This window comes from Schistocerca nitens, chromosome 8 (genome assembly GCF_023898315.1).
Source record: "Schistocerca nitens isolate TAMUIC-IGC-003100 chromosome 8, iqSchNite1.1, whole genome shotgun sequence".
Taxonomy (NCBI): Eukaryota; Metazoa; Arthropoda; class Insecta; order Orthoptera; family Acrididae; genus Schistocerca; species Schistocerca nitens.
The window spans coordinates 32,412,146-32,432,885 of record NC_064621.1 but is presented as its reverse complement, the minus strand read 5'-3'; the positions used below and the strand labels follow the sequence as shown (position 1 = coordinate 32,432,885).

Below are 20,740 nucleotides of genomic sequence, written 5' to 3'. Positions count from 1 at the left end.
ATGAAATACTCACTCCATACAGAGGCAGATGCAGGTTCAGAATGTGTATCCCAAATAAACCTGCCAAGCAGGGGATCAAAGTTTTCATCCTTGCTTGTTCTAAAACGTAATATGTAAAATATTTAGAAGTCTATGCAGGTGCACAACCACAAGGATCGTACAAGGTCAGTAACAAGGCAGACACTGTTGTTTTGCATCTTTTAGACACACAACACCAACAACAACAAAAAGGCCTACAAGAAATCTGACAACAGACAACTGGTTTACTTCTTACCCAACCGTCAAAAAAGTACTACAAGAAAAGAATATTACTGTTGTTGGTATGTTTAAAAGAAGCTGAAATTTCAGTTGAGTTTTTACCCAAAAATTCTAAAAAGGGTACTCTTAGTAAGTTTGGATTTCAGGAAGACATCACATTACTTTCATATGTACCAAAATGAAACAAATCCGTACTGCTTATTTCCTCAATGCATCATGATGATGAAACAAAGTGACAGCAGTAGTGGAGGGGGGGGGGGGTGGGGGGGGGGTGAAGGACACACATCTAATATAATAACATACTACAACAAAACAAAGGGCCGAGTAGAAGGCGTTGATGCTATGTGTGGTGAATAAACTGTTGCTAGAGGGGCAATACAGTGGCCTCCCCTTTCAGTTGTTGAACACTGCATCTCTCAGTGGTTACATTGTATTCAAGGCAAACAAATGTTTTAGTTGGAAGACAATATCTCAGAACACCATACTTGACAATGCTTGCAACCTAACCAAACCATCTACGTGAAATTTGCAAGCTTGCCTCTAACCTCTCCGACAACCAAGAATAAACAGTAGTTGATATTCTACAACCAGGGAAAAGGGGAAGATGCTACAAATGCTAGAACAGCAAAACTAAATACTTTCGCAAAGTCTGCAAGGTGTGGTTATGCTTGGTCCACACTGAAATGGTCTGTGGCGACTGTTTTGAAAAATGATGTTTTAGAGGACAGTATCTCAAAAACTGTTCAGTATATTCACAATTTCTATTTATATAATGAAAATTCAACATTTTTTATTCTTAGTTCTACAACTTATTCTCATTTATATAGTATTTCAATCAAATTTACTTGTATTTCCAGTATTATTATTTAGCATATGGCTAATACAGACATATCATGAAATTAAATTATATATACATATGTACATATTGACACACAAGAAATTTAAGTTTGTCTTTACAACTGAATATCCAGTCCTTCAATCCAGGGCACTGCATCTGGAGTTGCTAGCAGGAAGTCCTCTTTGGCGCCGTGATAGGCCCAAATCCTACATTCACTGCCAATGTGGTGAACAGTCTGGTATGTAGCCCCACAGTCACAGGCTGGATCAGGCACCTTCTTCCACTTAAAGAGAGCATCCCTGCACTGGCCATGGCCGGTACGGATTCTGTTGAGAGTAGTCCAGGTCTTGCGTGGTAGGTCAAATCCACTTGGAAGTTTAGCATCTGAGAAGATGTTATGCAGGTGCACATCTGTCACTGCTTCCCACCGACCTTTCCATTCTTCAAGAGGTTTGAAATCCTTAGCAACCATGTCAGCAGCATCGCACAGAGTTGGATGGCGTGATTTCAGTCTCTAACGATTTAAAAGTGGCAGGTCGCTATGCACAGGTAGGTTAGAATTCCTGAAGATCTTGTGGTATTCTCTCATGAGGGCAGTACATCAACGTAGATTGGGAGGCATCATACCGGTTAACAGTGGAAGCCAATAAACTGGAGTAGATCTGACTGCGCCAGATATTATGTGCATTGTCATATTCAGCTGGGTATCAACAACCCTTGTATGATGGCTGTTCGTCCAAACAGGTGCACAATACTCAGCACTTGAGTACACCAAGCCCAGAGCTGAAGATCTCACGGTGGTTGCTGAAGATCCCCAGGCAGTTCCGCATAGCTTATGGAGGATGTTGTTTCGAGTCCTCAACTTTTGAGCTAAGTTAAGAAGGTGTTGTTTGAAGCATAGAGTACAATCCAAGATCAACAAGAAACATTGGACCAACTATTAGACTCCTTAGACTGAATGTATTTCCAGTTACTTACATTTAGTACTACACAGAAGTAAGTTTTTCAGGATTTGTTTTGACAATTATTGTAAAATTCAAAAAATTAAAATAACGTCACTATAGTACTTAGTAATGCCTGAACAAAATAAAAATTCATCATTTGATGTAAATATCGAAGGAAATTGACAGAGATCCGAAATGTGAAATAATTTGGGTGAAGGTCACGGTTAAAGCAGGATCAGACATGGTAAATGGATGTCTCTATGGCTCAGCAGCTGTTGTGGCTGAGCACCTGAAGGATAATTTGGAAAATATTTCGAGTAGATTTCCCGACCATGTTATAGTTCTGGGTGGGGATTTTAATTTGCCGGATATAGACTGGGAGACTCAAACGTTTATAATGGGTGGCAGGGACAAAGAATCCAGTGCATTATCTGAAAACTACCTTGAGCAGTTAAACAGAGAACCGACTCGTGGCAATAACATATTAGACCTTCTGGTGAAAAAGAGACCCGAACTATTTGAAACAGTTAATGCAGAACAGGGAATCAACGATCATAAAACGGTTACTGCATCGATGATTCCAGCCATAAATAGAAATATTAAAAAAGGTAGGAAGATTTTTCTGTTTAGCAAAAGTGAGACAAAAAGCAGATTACAGAGTACCTGACGGCTCAACACAAAAGTTTTGTCTCAAGTACAGATAGCGTTGAGGATCAGTGGACGAAGTTCAAAACCATCGTACAATATGCGTTAGGTGAGTATGTGCCAAGCAAGATCGTAAGAGATGGAAAAGAGCCACCGTGGTACAACAACCGAGTTAGAAAAATGCTGCGGAAGCAAAGGGAACTTCACAGCAAACATAAACATAGCCAAAGGCTTGCAGACAAACAAAAATTACGCGAATCGAAATGTAGTGCGAGGAGAGCTATGCGAGAGGTGTTCAATGAATTCGAAAGTAAAGTTCTATGTACTGACTTGGCAGAAAATCCTAAGAAATTTTGGTCTTATGTCAAATCGGTAGGTGGATCAAAACAAAATGTCCAGACTCTCTGTGACCAAAATGGTACTGAAACAGAGGATGACAGACTAAAGCCCGAAATACTAAATGTCTTTTTCCAAAGCTGTTTCACAGAGGAAGACTGCACTGTAGTTCCTTCTCTAGATTGTCTCACAGATGACAAAATGGTACATATAGAAATAGACTACAGAGGGATAGAGAAACAATTAAAATCGCTCAAAAGAGGAAAGGTCGCTGGACCTGATGGGATACCAGTTCGATTTTACACAGAGTACGCCAAGGAACGTGCCCCCCTTCTTGCAGCGGTGTTCCGTAGGTCTCTAGAAGAGGTAGCATTCCAAAGGATTGGAAAAGGGCACAGGTCATCCCCGTTTTCAAGAAGGGACGTCGAACAGATGTGCAGAACTATAGACCTATATCTCTAACGTCGATCAGTTGTAGAATTTTGGAACACGTATTATGTTCGAGTATAATGACTTTTCTGGAGACTAGAAATCTACTCTGTAACAATCAGCATGGGTTTCGAAAAAGACGGTTGTGTGAAAACCAGCTCGCGCTATTCGTCCACGAGACTCAGAGGGCCACAGACACGGGTTCACAGGTAGATGCCGTGTTTCTTGACTTTCACAACGCGTTCGATACAGTTCCCCACAGTCGTTTAATGAACAAAGTAAGAGTATATGGACTATCAGACCAGTTGTGTGATTAGATGAAGAGTTCCTAGATAACAGAGCGCAGCATGTCATTCTCAATGGAGAGAAGTCTTCTGAAGTAAGAGTGATTTCAGATGTGCCGCAGGGGAGTGTCATAGGACCGTTGCTATTCACAATTTACATAAATGACCTTGTGGATGACATCGGAAGTTCACTGAGGCTTTTTGCAGATGATGCTGTGGTGTATCGAGAGGTTATAACAATGGAAAATTGTACTGAAATGCAGGAGGGTCTGCAGCGAATTGACGCATGGTGCAGGGAATGGTAATTCAATCTCAATGTAGACAAGTGTAATGTGCTGCGAATACATAGAAAGATAGATCCCTTATCATTTAGCTACAAAATAGCAGGTCAGCAACTGGAAGCAGTTAATTCCATAAATTATCTGGGAGTACGCATTAGGAATGATTTAAGATGGAATGATCATATAAAGTTGATCGTCGGTAAAGCAGATGCCAGACTGAGATTCATTGGAAGAATCCTAAGGAAATGCAATCCGTAAACAAAGGAAGTAGGTTACAGTACGCTTGTTCGCCCACTGCTTGAATACTGCTCAGCAGTGTGGGATCCGTACCAGATAGGGTTGAAAGAAGAGGTAGAGAAGATCCAACGGAGAGCAGCGCGCTTCGTTACAGGATCATTTAGTAATCGCGAAAGCGTTACGGAGATGATAGATAAACTCCAGTGGAAGACTCTGCAGGAGACACGCTCAGTAGCTCGGTACGGGCTTTTGTTAAAGTTTCGAGAACATACCTTCACCGAAGAGTCAAGCAGTATATTGCTCCCTCCTACGTATATCTCGCGAAGAGACCATGAGGATAAAATCAGAGAGATTAGAGCCCACACAGAAGCATACCGACAATCCTCCTTTCCACGAACAATACGAGACTGGAATAGAAGGGAGAACCGATAGCGGTACTCAGGGTACCCTCCGCCACACACCGTCAGGTGGCTTGCGGAGTATGGATGTAGATGTAGATGTAAATATACTGTCTGTCACTTGTTTTAAGTGTTTTATTTATTGGGTCCCACACACCCAGCCCAACCATTCTTGAAACTATTTTCTGCCTGACCATTCTAGAGTCAAACAATGTGACTGTGCCAAGCAGGACACTACTAGTGTTGTATTCACACATTACGGGTTTTTTTCCAAGTTATCCACATTAACTCCCATTTTTCTACATATAGAGCCATCTGCCATCCATCACAACTAGAAATTTTATCCAAGTCATCTTGTATCTCCCTAGAATCACTGCAAACAACCACAGATTGGTGCCCACCCTACCTGCCAAATCATTTCTGTATACAGAGAATAATACCAGTTTAATCACACTTCACTGGAACACTCCTGACAATACCCTGGTCTCTGATGAACACTTGTCATTGAGGACAAGATACTGGGTTCTATTATTTAAGAAGTCTCCCAGCTACTCACATATCTGTGAACCTATTCCATATGCTCATACCTTCTTTAACAGCCTGCAATGGGGTACTGTGTCAAACACTCTCTGGAAATCTAGAATTATGGAATCTGCCTGTTGCCTTTCATCCATGGTTCACATAATTTGATTGCTGTTTTGTTATACTATCTGGAGTATGCCCTTTGAAAGGATTTTGTGAAGAACAGGCAACAGAAAAATTCCTCTCTGCTGATGACAGTTAGATCCACCTTCCCTGCCACTGAATCAGATGGTACTACCAGCTATACCAGGCATCAAAATATTTTAAGTTGTTCATGGAGTCCTTATTTCTTGCACAGTACCACCAAGCAATTGGAATTAAATGGCTCCTAGTACTTCATGGGGCATAACACAATGGAAGCAACACATTCACAATTTATTTAATGTCACACTGACCCGTAATAATTGCTGTAGGTTTGTTGTTTCTCTGTTCTCAGACAAAAACACCGTATAAAACATTAAAATATTAAGGTGCATTATTTATATTCATTGGGTTGTTCGATTTTAAAAGGAATATTTTCATTCCCTCTATATCAATCCTTGAAGTAATAAGTTAAGACTTATTTTACACTGCCACAGCAATGGAAGCATCTTTATTTTTACACTAGCTTTTTACCTGTGACTTTGCCAGTGTACTCTTGTGCCACATATATCGCACACATATAAGTGGTCTTTCCTTTTATCTACCTCCCCTTCTGTTTTTCTCCCTCCTCTTCCATCAGCTTCATTACACAACCCCCATTTCTCAACTTCCCACTACCCCTACCTATCTTCCACCCACCTCCTACTCTCTCTTTTCCTTGTCCATTCATTCCTCCCCCCTTCTCCTTGTCTATCCGCTGCTCTCTCTTTTCCTGTCAATCCCCTCCTACCTGTTTCTCCATCTTCACCTTCATCTATCTCCTCAGTTGCCCTACCACTCTGTTCAACTCCTATGTCACTCCATTTTCAACTGCGACCCCACTGCAATAGGAAGCAAGTGGTTCTTACTCCACTGTACTTCTTTCCAGACAGTAAGTGATATGTGTACCAAGCATAGTTGAAATCAATTCAGAGGCTGAAGAAGAGATGTGGAACATACTGTAGCAAACCAGCAGGTACCAAATTTGTCATAAAAGTCTGTAAATTACTCAACTGATAGTATTTTCCAGTAAAGGTATTTCATTCATTCCAAGCAACTATCAATTCGTGACGTCATCATCCAGACACGAGTTGACAGTAATCTGAATCCATTTTAGCAGACTAATAGCTTCTTTCATGGGATAAAATTTTATTGATTATGAAAAACTAGTTCATGAAGTTCATTTAGAATAGAAAATGTTTAGTTAGTAATTGCATGCTGTAATTTATCTGTTTAATATAAAGGTGTTTTGATTTTTGTAAGCATGTAAAAAGTGTAAATTTTTGTGCAGCTTTTACTCTTAGTCGAGTCACCATTTAGAGTGCGAAAAGTGAGCGTTTACAGTTCGCTGATCAGTGCGGTGAATTTCATTTTGTGATTTTGAGCGGAGTAGACACAAATCCAGTTTTATTTAGACACATCACGTTATTATAAAAAGTCGTTTAACCCACCAGGGAAAATTGAAGCCTGCGCGCTCGATTTGAAACACGCTAGCGCGTGACTGAGCTTTAATTTAAATCGCGTATAATAATTGCAAACGTGCTTGGACTTAATGCACGAAGTTTGAAATCACTTTTCAAGACAAATACTGATTTTTGATAAAAAGAACCGAAAATTTATTCAAAATATCGAGGTTCTGTTTTAATTAGGACACATATCACCTTGTTGATCACGTTGCTTAGCAACACTGTAATGCAAATCAATTCATTCATTAGGACGATTTGCAACATAATAAGTCCCTTTACACATACAAACTGTTACAAGGAATTTGCTGATTGAATGAGAGTGTAAGTGCGTTCTTTTCCAGAAATGCCAATAAACCAGCGGTTTCAAAGTTAAATTACCAACTGTTGTGTGACTTCATTGATACTGCATTTCAGTGACAAAACCTTTTCTCTTTCCCCCTCTCTATCAATCCCCCCCATGCCCCATCCATCTGTTCCTCACCCCTCTCTCTGCCCGTCGTCTATCTGTCATTCTGCTTTTCACATACGTTTTATAGTGGTTTATGTTTATGTCACTGTAGTGTGCATTAAGGTTGATATGAGCAATAAATAGCATTTTGTCTACATAATTTTTTCAGTATCGAGTCAGATGAAGAAACTGTACTTGTACATTGAGCAATCCCCAGTACTGTCAGTTGCTCAACAGAGAAAACTATATGATTATGTTGTGCGAGAAATGAGAGGGGGGAGACAGACAGAGAGAGAGAGAGAGAGAGAGAGAGAGAGAGCACCACAACATATTCCTAGCATTATTCGCCAACCCTGTTGTGTGTACATTGCTTTAGTATAAACAGGATATAACACCAGTATAATGCCCCGCATGAATTACTATGTCTGCTAAAATTTGTCTGAATTACTATTAGTGTTAGGCACTAAATATTTCCTGGCAATTTCTGGGTGTGTTTAATTTACTTACTTTGCATGTGGACAGTGCCTCCAGGCAGCATACTTGGTTTGAACAGTTCCACATTGCCATATGCATTCCTTGGAACCTTGCCATCAACTGCAGTTGGTGGGACATAGTCTTCAACTTGCCACGGCCCAAAGATTTCAAGTGGGATATCTTTGACCACTTTACCACTCATCTAATAACAAACAGATGACAATGAAATATTAGAAAAATGATCTTGAACTGTAAAACTACAACTAGAAACAAGTATATCATCAACTACTCCACAGCATGGTATTAGTATTACAAGCAACAGACAACTGCTGTGACGACATCAACATGAAACCTAGTACAGATCTCAAATTCTTAAAAAGACATAGACAAAAAATATGATAATACTAATTCTAACTTTCAGAAAACCCGGGACTGGAGCAACTGAATCACATTCCCTGCCAGAGTTCTGACGATTTCTCGTGCTCTGAAATGAGAAATATCCTCCCACCACACCCACTCCAGTAGTACGCCACCTACCCAACCTCCACAATATTCTCCTATCCCTATTCCTATTTCACATCTGCTTGCAACAACTTGCCCCATGGCACGGATCCCTCCAATAGACCTATATGCAAGACCTGTTCCATAAAGCCTTCCATTATCACCTACTCCACTCCTGACAAAGGCATCTCCTATCTCATCAAATGCAGGACCACCTTTATGGTCTACCAAACAATCTGAAACACTGTGCAGCCTTCTGTGAGGCAAGACCACTAACAAGCTGTCTGTCCACATGAATGGCCTCTGAGAAGTTGTGGCCAAGACACAGCTGGACCACCCAGTTGCTGAGCATACAACACAACACGGTGCGCACGGTTTGAGCAGCTGCTTCACAGCCTGTGCCAACTGCTTTCTTCTCGCCAATACCAGCTTTTCTGAATTGCATTGGGGGGACCTACCTACCCCCCCCCCCCTCTCTCTCTCTCTCTCTCTCTCTCTCTCTCTCTCTCTCTCTCTCTCTCTCTCTCTCTCACACACACACACACACACACACACACACACACACACACACACACTTGCTATTCCCCCAGCACACTTACGTAGTCCTTTCCCCTTCTCTGGTTATCTCCTTATCCCCCCCCCCCCTTGCACCCTGCACAGCCATCCTACCATCCCACCATATAGCTACACCACATCCCTGAACACTCTCACAGGTGGCACTACCTCATCTTCCCCTTCACCCCTACCCTACCATCCATCTTCTCTACACTCTTCTCTAACCCCTAAATACCCACCCCAGTTGAGATTGTTGCTAATTGGAGATGGGTGTTAGCACTTAGAGATTACAGTGGTCACGCGCACAAGTACACGTGTGTGTGTGTGTGTGTGTCGGCGTATGCCCGTGCATTCTATAGCTTTAGAAGAATTCTGTCATATATATATATATATATATATATATATATATATATATATATATATATACACAAAGATGATGTGACTTACCAAATGAAAGTGCTGGCATTCCTACGTGGAATGTTTCCCTCTATATATATATATATATATATATATATATATATATATATATATATATATATATATCATCGCCATGCTCTCCCCACCCCTCATGTCACACCCCTTTTCTACCTGTATGTCTGAAATGATCTAAGGAACTACTCTAGGGATGGATTATGGTACAATTTTCACTAATAGACAGACTGATTCAAAAGAAAAGTTTGTGGGCACATGAGACAGCAGTAAGGCTGACCGATTGCAGTGCCTCTCTGATGTGAAATACCACTACCAGGAGCCTGGTGCAGGTTACCACCCAGTACCTAGACAACCTGTAATGCAGAACATTTCAGATATTAAACTAATAAGAATAGCCTTTTTGGTACAGAGATTATGTTCATGGGGTGTAAAGGGAAATTTGGGGAAAGGTCACGAAGCTAATGTAGCTCACTCCAGAAAGGTCCAATGGCCAGCTTCACACGTCCGTCCACATCAAACCCATCAACAAGCAATCGTACCTCCATTACGACAGCTGCCACTCATTCCACATCAAACGGTCCCTTCCCTACAGCCTAGGTCTTCGTGGCAAAGGAATCTGCTCCAGTCCGGAATCCCTGAAGCATTACACCAACAACCTGACAACAGCTTTCGCATCCCGCAACTACCCTCCTGACCTGGTACAGAAGCAAATAACCAGAGCCACTTCCTCATCCCTCAAACCCAGAACCTCCCACAGAAGAACCACAAAAGTGCTGCACTTGTGACAGGATACTTTCCGGGACTGGATCAGATTCTGAATGTGGCTCTCCAGCAGGGATACGACTTCCTCAAATCCTGCCCTGAAATGAGATCCATCCTTCATGAAATCCTCCCCACTCCACCAAGAGTGTCTTTCCGCCGTCCACCTAACCTACGTAGCCTCTTAGTTCATCCCTATGAAATCCCCAAACCACCTTCCCTACCCTCTGGCTCCTACCCTTGTAACTGCCCCCGGTGTAAAACCTGTCCCATGCACCCTCCCACCACCACCTACTCCAGTCCTGTAACCCGGAAGGTGTACACGATCAAAGGCAGAGCCACGTGTGAAAGCACCCACGTGATCTACCAACTGACCTGCCTACACTGTGACGCATTCTATGTGGGAATGACCAGCAACAAACTGTCCATTCGCATGAATGGACACAGGCAGACAGTGTTTGTTGGTAATGAGGATCACCCAGTGGCTAAACATGCCTTGGTTCACGGCCAGCACATCTTGGCACAGTGTTACACCGTCCGGGTTATCTGGATACTTCCCACTAACACCAACCTATCCGAACTCCGGAGATGGGAACTTGCTCTTCAATATATCCTCTCTTCCCGTTATCCACCAGGCCTCAATCTCCGCTAATTTCAAGTTGCCGTCACTCATACCTCACCTGTCATTCAACAACATCTTTGCCTCTGCACTTCTGCCTCGACTGACATCTCTGCCCAAACTCTTTGTCTTTAAATATGTCTGCTTGTGTCTGTATGTGTGTGTGTGTGCGCTAGCGCTAGCGCGCGCGCGTGCGCTGGCGCGCGCGCGCGTGTATACCCGTCCTTTTTTCCCCCCTAAGGTAAGTCTTTCCACTCCCGGGATTGGAATGACTCCTTACCCTCTCCCTTAAAACCCACATCCTTTCGTCTTTCCCTCTCCTTCCCTCTTCCCTGATGAGGCAACAGTTTGTTGCGAAAGCTTGAATTTTGTGTGTATGTTTGTGTTTGTTTGTGTGTCTGTCGACCTGCCAGCACTTTCATTTGGTAAGTCACATCATCTTTGTTTTTAGATATAAATTATATGAAAGTGTTGATACCCTATAGCCTAACCTTGGTTTCAGAATTTTAATCATAACTCTAGGCAGTGGCCTGCAAACAAAATTACTGCACCAGACAAGTCAGCCACCAATGTGAAGCCAGGATAGGTTGCCAGTAAGATCTAACAGACTTCTTTCAAAGTGCCTATTTACGTCTCAATAGCGTATGTATCAATCTCTCCTATTTCATATTATTGTTATTCCAACCCAGACTTTCAACCGTTTGAAAAGGGAAATTGACAGTAAAGTAAAGGGTTATCTGCAGCAAACAGAAGGGACAAAATTTATATAATTCTGTTGAATCTTCCACTCATTTTCACAATCTACCATTGACAAAACTCTACCATCTGGAGAGCAAGATGTATGAGACAGGTGAAGTACCCTCATACATCAAAAAGAATATTATAATTCCAATCCCAAAGAAAGCAGGTGTTGGCAGGTGCAAAAATTACAGAACTATCAGTTTAATAAGTCATGGCTGCAAAATACTATCACAAATTCTTTATAGACGAATGGAGAAACTGATAGAAGCCAATCTTGCGGAGGATCAGTTTGGATTCCATAGAAATACTGGAATTCGTGAGGCAATTCTCGCCCTATAACTTATCTTAGAAGGTAGATTAAGGAAAGTCAAACCTACGTTTCTAGCATTTGTAGACTTGGAGAAAGCTTTTGACAATGTTGACTAGAATACTTTCTTAAAATTCTGAAGGTGGCAGGGGTAAAATAAAGAGAGTGAAGGCTATTTACAAATTGTACAGAAACCAGATGGCAGTTATAAGAGTCAAGGGGCATGAAAGGGAAGCAGTGGTTGGGAAGGGTGTCAGACAGGGTTGTAGCGTATCCCCGATATTATTCAATCTATAATATTGATCAAGCTGTAAAGGAAACAAAAGAAAAATGTGGAGTAGGAGTTAAAATCCATGGAGAAGAAATTTGAACTTTAAGGTTTGCTGATGACATTGTAATTCTGTCAAAGACAGGAAAGGACCTGGAAGATCATTTGAACGGAATGGACAGTGTCTTGAAAGGAGGATATAAGATGAACATCAACAAAAGCAAAATGAGGATAATGGAATGTAGTTGAATTCAGATGATGCTGAGGGAATTAGATTAGGAAATGAGACACTTAAGGCAGTAGATGAGTTTTGCTACTTGGGGAGCAAAATAACTGATGATTGTCAAAGCAGAGAGGATATAAAATGTAGACTGGCAATAGCAAGGAAAACGTTTTTGAAGAAGAGAAATTTGTTAACATCAAGTATAGATTTAAGTGTCACGAAGTCTTTTCTGAAAGTATTTGTATGGAGTGCAGCCATGTATGGAAGTGAAACATGGACGATAAAAAGTTTGGACAAGAAGAGAATAGAAGTTTTCGAAACGTGGTGCTACAGAAGAATGCTGAAGATTAGATGGGTAGATCACATAACTAATGAGGACGTACAGAACAGAATTGGGGAGAAGAGGTGTTTGTGGCAAAACTAGACTAGAAGAAGGGATTGGTTGGTAGGGCATGTTCTGAGGCATCAAGGGATCAACCAATTTAGTATTGGAGGGCAGCGTGGAGGGTGAAAATCGTAGAGGGAGACCGAGAGATAAATACACTAAGCAGATTCAGAAGGATGTAGGTTGCAATAGGTACTTGGAGATGAAGAAGCTTGCACCAGATATGGTAGCATGGAGAGCTGCATCAAACCAGTCTTTGGACTGAAGACCACAACAACAACAACAACAACAACAACAACAACATTGACTGTAGCTTTTCATCTGCACCTAATGGAATGCTTTAGCCTGAAGGCTGTTTGTTCATCATAATCTACATTTTAAAAATGGAAAGTCCTTTGTGGAATACTTGAGGCAAGTTCAGAAAGTAAGTTTACTGTGTCCATAATGGTCTGTGTTTTGTTGAGCGTTAGCAACACTGAGTAGTATAGGAACATGCCCTGACCAGAGTGAGCATCACAGGAAAACAGAACTATGTAAACTCATGTTGGGGTGTCCAGTTGATCAAGTATGTCAGTAAGAAATACCATCAAGTGTGAACCATGTGCTGTGATCCGTTTCCTACTCATGGAAGGAATACCACCAACTGAAATGTTTTAGCAAATCAAAACTGTTTATGGTGAAGGTGTTATTTCCAGAACTCTCTTTTATACGAGATATTCACAGAAACACTGGGATACTGGAAACTGAACACAAGATGGGTCACAGAAAAGCTGACAAAACAGCACAAGAAAAATCTTGTCAGTAGGGCTCCAAGTTTCATGAGCAATTTGAATTGGACGTGAGGATTTTGTGACTTCTACTGTGCCTGGAGATGGAATGTGGATGGCTAATTACACACGAGACAAAAAGACACTCACCACAGTTGCGTCACATCAATTCCCCATACACCAAAGAATTCAAAGACCATTATTTTTAGAAAAAAATTATAGCCTCGGTGTTTTGGGATCAAAAAGGCATCATTTTGGTCTAATTTCTGCCTAAGGAGGAGACCATCAATGTATGACAATATTGTGGCATTCAAAACTAAAGGAGGGGAATGGTGATGAGAGGAGTGTGCTTGCTGCACAACACCCATCCCCACACAGCCTTAGCCATCATAGTGCTCTTGGACTCATTTGGTTGGGCTGTTCTGAACCCTCCCTTCCCAACTTGGTGCCCGCAGATTCAACCGACAAGCAGCTGCAAGAAAAGTTCTAAAGTGAGGGAAGGAGCGGGGGGAAGCTCCAGGAGGACATAAAGGAATTTTGTGTCTTTGTTTACCATATGCATTGAAAGTATGGCAATTATGTGGAAAAATAGTCAACAAACACACCAAAAATATCCTACAATTTTTTCAAGTACACTTTTCCAAAAAGAATAAAAATCTAGTACATTTACTTTCTGAACATGCCTCATAACTAATGGAAGGAGTAAAGGTTGTGGCATTGAACTGCTGACATGCCCATAAGCAAGACAGAGAATGAAGGTAAAAATCTCTTAAATTATTATGTTGTGTCATGTTACTTTCTAACAATCAATGTTTTTAAATGAAACAACAATTTTACTGTTACCAGTCACCATTTTATTTATTTCCACGGCGCGTTTCAAAGGTTTAAGCCTCCATCATCGGGTGGATTTACATTAGTTAGCATGAAATTGTGTGTGTGTGTGTGTGTGTGTGTGTGTGTGTGTGTTGTGTTACGATTTTTTGGAGGAACTTGTGGCACTGCCTAGTGGAGAAACAAGACACTATTTCAGAACGCTGTTTTGGATTTCTTCTGACAAAAAATTAAACTGATATCTAATGGTAAACATAAAATAAGTAAACTAGAGTACCGCCAGTGGTCACATGTTCCTTTCGCTGTCGTAGCACATCACATGTATACTGTCACATTTGTAAACAAATATGGCATCTGGAATCAGCTGGGTGCAAGGTTCGTAGCAGAAGAGAAGACATAATCGCAAAGTGCAAAGAATATACATCGTAACAACAGTATTACAGAATAATTGTTTAAATCATTTCAAGATTATGTACATACAGTTTCAAGCTGACAAGGGCTACAAGCTGTTGGCGTGATGAATTATCTGTAAATGATGTCAATCTCTTGTACTCTTGGCAGCTGTATATATTTATGGTAAATATTAAGGTGTGTGTGTGTGTGTGTGTGTGTGTGTGTGTGTGTGTGTGTGTGTGTGCGCGCGCATTTCAAGACTGTAGGCAGTTGCTGAAAACAGAGATGATACTATTGTAAATATTGTCGTTTTTGTCATTTAAGATGGATTCCGGTTTTTTCGTTTGATGTTTGTATATTTGGAGTGTTTTGAGGATTTTGTCAGAAGAAATCCAAAAGCATGTTCTGAAATAGTGTCTTGTTTCTCCACTAGGCAGTGCCACAAGTTCCTCCAAAAAATCATAACACAACACACACACAAATGTCATACTAACTAATGTAAATCCACCCGATGATGGAGGTTTAAACCTTTGAAACGCATCGTGGAAATAAATAAAACAGTGACCAGTAACAGTAAACTTGTTGTTTCATTTAATGTCAATAACAGTCACGGTAAAGCCTAACCTAAAATATTCACATTTAAAATCAATGTTTTGACCCTTCTGCTGGGGTCTTCTGATGTTGCACGTTAGTTGAATACTGTCAAAGACCGGTGTTGTGTTCACTTATAAAAGGGAGTTTTTCCGCACTCACAAGTGAATGTGACAGCTCTTTGACAGTGTTCAGATAATTGGGAACACTAGAGGATCATGAAGAAGATCCCAGAGAAGGGGTCAAACCACTGAATATTTAGAAGAAATTGAAGAGGAACATGATGTGGCCAAATAACATAGAAGATTTCACTTTAAATGACAAGGGCCAGAAAAGCCTAGAGATTTACATGAAACTAAGAATTTTGCCAACTTTCAAATGAATCCTCCATCAGAGCAAAGAAGGAATTGTCCAAAAGCTAGAACATACCTCATCAAACATAAATTTCCATGTAGTAAAAGCTGCTTCTGATGTGTTGTAACTTAACTTTCAGCTAGAACTTAAAACGAACCACCTCTTTTCATATCATCAATTTAACTTATACACTAATCATCATTAAAAAATGCATCCAAAAGAACTCAACAGATCCACTGCAAACTGGGTGGTAATGTTGCATATCATCAGCTACACCAATGATTACTTCTGCACGGTCGGCCACCACGGAGGAGCTTGGGCTGATGTGGCCGTCAGTTTACACAAGATGGCCCCAAACTACCTCACCTGTTAGTACGACAGTGGGTTGTTGTTGTTGTGGTCTTCAGTCCTGAGACTGGTTTGATGCAGCTCTCCATGTTACTCTATCCTGTGCAAGCTTCTTCATCTCCCAGTACCTACTGCAACCTACATCCTTCTGAATCTGCTTAGTGTATTGATCTCTTGGTCTCCCTCTACGATTTTTACCCTCCACGCTGCCCTCCAATGCTAAATTTGTGATCCCTTGATGCCTTAAAACATGTCCTACCAACCGATCCCTTCTTCTAGTCAAGTTGTGCCACAAACTTCTCTTCTCCCCAATCCTATTCAATACCTCCTCATTAGTTACGTGATCTACCCACCTTATCTTCAGTGGGTAGCATCACTAAAGCATCACCTGAATGAGCACTATGCCAAAGACATGTGTTTGACAGCGCATTTCCCAGGCAGCAGAGTTCACGAGGAGCCTCACCATGGGGCTGCAGCGGACTGGGTGGTTGTATCATTGTACTGCGCATCGCATGATCTTACATACATCAGCACTGCAAGTTGTTGGTGGCAACGGATACAGGAAGACGAGCATGCATGATGTGTGGGATATGGACATCCGACACACACCACAAGGAACAAGGATCAACAGATTGTCCGACAAACGCAGACAGATCCAACAGCAATGATAAGGGAATTCAGTGAGCTGTCCTGCCTTCTAAACAATATCCTGCAAGTGCTATTACCACAGGCAGGTGGATATGAAACACAGGGCTTACCACACATCTGGACAACTGATGCGACATAATCTCTGCACTGACTCATTTACATGTCTTTCGACAGCCCAGCACCTCCGCTATTTGGTGAGTTATTAACTTTTTCCTTGAAGTTGTTTATATTCCAACAAGAGCTTCCATTGGAAAATATAGTTAAATCTCCCAGTGATAATGAAATTAAATGTATATACCCAGCAATACTCATGCAGAAAACCTGTCAGTCACATGCAGAAGTCAATGAAATTTCAATAGGAACACAATATTTTATATATGTTAAACATGATAGGATTCTTATCATGACTGAACTTGAAATGCAGCTGTCACTGGAGAGAATCAACAGGAAATAATTTGAGTGGTCAGTCTTTCAAAAGCAAAATTAGAAGGGAGGGGTATTAATAGAATTGTCTGCTGCACTCAGGTTAATTATAATGAATACAATTTTTGAGAAATCAACATATGTGGGTGATGTTTGGGGGAAGGGGGTGTGTGCGAAAAACAATATCAGATTTATTATATTATAGTAAAATAAAGATTCACAAATCAAATTAATGACTGCAAAGGTCTGGTACTGAAAACAATAGTGACTGTAACCTAGTATTAATTAAGTGTCAGTTGAAATTCAGTAAGTTAGAGAGAGGGGGGATACGGGAGGGGGTGAGGTGGGGGGGGAGAGAGGGGGGGAGAGAGAGGGGGGGGAGAGAAAAAGAGAGAGAGAGAGAGAGAGAGAGAGTTCGACCACAGACAAGATGAAAGCACAAAAAACTAAAACTACTTTGCAAAAACATGACTCCTCAAAGAGCTATAAATGTGTAAAACATAAAAGAGGTGTTTTAAATGCCAAATCAAAGGTATTAAGATTATGTTGGGTCAACATCTTTCCTAGTGGACTTCACCATCAATGGGCCGACTGGCCAACCTATCCCCTTCAAAATTTCAATGTATGGGCTGGAAAAGTGCAGAATATTGACTCTGTTTACCTGTTCCTTTTCTGTTATGATTTCACTTTGCAGTGGCCTCTCGGTTAGCAATTGCACGCAGTTTTAGGTCGTGGTCAATCTGTGAGGCATCAAAACTAGATTGAGCTAGAGACCGCCTATCTAAATTTTTAAAATATTGCAAACAAAGAGCAAAAATACGCATTATCACTGGTTTTCAGTTAAAATATGCAATAACAGATGAAAAGGAGCCAAATATGCAAATGCATATGCAACATGCAAATGCATATAATCCTGTCTCTAGTCATAACAGAACATGGCCGAGCAAGTATAAATACTGTTCGCTCAAGCCTAGTGGTATTTCTTTGACTGTTGTGTATGTTGAGAACTGCTTCACACCAGTCTTCATCCCTATGTGGGTCACCGAGCCTCATCTGTAACTAGCCTGATGCCACTGGAGCTTAAATGGGCACCCATCCAGATGGGGCCTCCTTCAGGCTGCCACAGGTCAACTTCTGGATGTCTCCGGGACTTTGTTTCACAATTCATGCCTTGATGCATCACACACAGAGCCCCACTGCAAGCTGTGGGCTGACCATCCCACTCACTCAAATTCTGCTGTGGGTGGATGCCAAATGCCCCTCTGGACACTGACACTGCACCGCTGCTGTAGCCACCTCCCTGCCTGGCACCCTCCACTGGCCACTGCCAAGTGTTCTTCTGAGGTGAGCTCCACCACCCAGGGTCCCACACGCCACCGAGGCACCATATCAGCAGCTGTACAAGATCTTGCTGAATAATATATAATGTTGATACTTCTGAATTTCTAATTCCACGACTTCAAACCATCGTGGAATATTACCCTACAAGGTTGATACCTGTCACTCCTGACACCATAGTAATTAAAAGTAGCCTAAAGAGGGCAGCTGTGGATAACAGAAGATACCAGGATGAAGAAGAAATCATTTGGTGGAAAAAAAAGAAAGGGAGGCACAAGTTGCTCAGAAATTTAATTAACGGGATATGTAGAAAATCCAAACAACAGTTCAAGGACAAAAGTCATTAAATATCCAAAAAATTGTAACATATATGCAGCACCAAGACAAAACTTTAGGGAGTACAGAACAAGAAAAAAAGAAAATTATAGATGAAAAACTCAACAGGTTAATGGGAGCAGAAAGAAAGGACAGAAAAAGGACACTAATAATTGGAAAAGCTTTGTAACTGCCCAGAAGAAACTGGGTAACTTAGAAATGACACAGGGCGTGGTGAAGACTAGGGAGTTTATATTCTTATATCTGTATTTCCAGACACTTGACTACAGAGTACAGTAAATCATATGCAATAGTCTTCCACACCAAAACACTATTTCAGAGATAAACCCCCTCAAGACCAATAATATTATGATCAGCACACTTCTCACAGCAAACACATCAACAAATCTATTACTATTATTGTATCAAGGAGATGTGACAAAGGGACATTACAACAAGAGATTGTGTCTTAACTCTGTAATATCATACTCTCAATATAAAACTATATTTGGACAGAGATCACATGACATTGGATCAGAATGAGCTCCACAAACAATGAGATAATCTGCTCACCTGCAACACTGCTAGCAATTTCCACAAATTCCCTAGAGCTGTCTTACATCATATTCCCACTGCTCCCAATAATATACAGAAAGTACAATTGCAGCAACCCAAATAGCAGTTAATTTTCCTGAACAGCAAGCCTATCTCATTTTGTTATAGAGTTACTTTCTTTTGTGACAAAAACAGTGCTATCAATATATCACCAAATTTTCCTTGTCAGTAACACTGCTTATTCGGGATGAAAATATAATATCCTCAGCATATTTTTTATACAACTCCCACCTCTTGTCCCCACTAAGTTTTCATTTTTAAAAGTGTATATATATATATATATATATATATATATATCTTCCTTAACAGGAGAAATCATGTTAGTTTTATTTTTCTTACCAGCATAATGAATAAAATCAAGAAATAAGAATACTAGTTATATGACGGTAGTATCTGTTCCCAAAAGAACCGTTACCTTAGATGACCATGCAGCTTTGATAGAAATGAAATGATAATTAAATGGGCACCCTAGCTGCAAACAGGCGTTGATGTACTTCATTGGGGACATTTTCAACATGTTCCCAATGAAGTACATCAACGCCTGTTTGCAGCTAGGGTGTCCATTTAATTATCATTTCAAGAATACTAGTCTTTGCTGCAACTTCTGAAAATGTCCCAGACTGACGCATTTAAACATAGGGGTGGTCATGCAGATCTAATTCCTTCATTTATTCTTTTACTGTTTCATAAGGAAAACCAAATCTTACTTTATGACAAAAATATTAATATGATTAAATGTCAAATTATGATAGATAAATTTAAAGTTCTTACACGGTCCCACTTTGGACGTGCTTTTACTATCTTGTATGGTGTTTCTCCGAGCCTGACTACTTTTGCCTCTTTCAGCCATATTTCCCTGGAGTGCAATGTGTGGACACATTCTCTAGCGTAAACAGGGTGACCACGAACAAAGCCAAGTGTAGGTGCATCTGGAGGATATATGGCTTGGAACTTAAGCAGGTCCTTCTTCAAAACATAGAGAGGGTGGTTTTTATACCTGGAACAAGAATTTAAAAAAAAATATTGCTATCAATGAGACCATTAGTTATGTTTTCTCACCATATATATTCCTCTCTCTCTCTCTCTCTCTCTCTCTCACACACACACACACACACACACACACACACACATTGCAAATGACAATGTTTTCAGTTCAAATGAAAGCAATTTTTTTTAGAGCTACAGGAGACAAAGTGATCACACCTGTGGAGAATAAAATTATACACAATGTTGGAAAAGTTTAGAAAGAAAATCTGCCTAATTTGAAGTGTGAATGTTGTGGAAAACTCTTGTACAATGTAAATATTTAGAATTACAGGAGACCACTCACCAATAAGCAGAAGCACTGAGTTGCTGATAGTGTGCACACAAAAGAAGGAAAATTTGCTAGCTTTTAGAGTGTTTCATTGATGTGCTTAAAAACACACACACACACACACACACACACACACACACACACACACCTGTACGTGGTGCCAGCTAGACTGGCAGTGCCAATGATATTTTGCGGCAAATGGACTGGTTGTGGTGGCAGCAGTGTTGGGTGGGGTGGATAGATGGAGAGGGATGTGGAAGGCAGGGAGAGGG

General features: G+C 40.8%; 1 protein-coding gene across 1 annotated transcript in view; it reads right to left on the bottom strand.

Annotated features, from left to right (window-relative positions):
• LOC126198913 (DNA repair protein complementing XP-C cells homolog) overlaps positions 1-20,740 on the bottom strand; it is an 84,357-nt gene that overhangs the window by 20,453 nt on the left and 43,164 nt on the right. Inside the window, exons 3-4 of the mRNA XM_049935543.1 lie at positions 19,925-20,150; positions 7,774-7,942 (exon numbers count right to left, since the gene is read on the bottom strand). Of these exons, the coding sequence (XP_049791500.1) occupies positions 7,774-7,942; positions 19,925-20,150 (395 nt within the window). The remainder of the gene's footprint in view (positions 1-7,773; positions 7,943-19,924; positions 20,151-20,740) is intronic.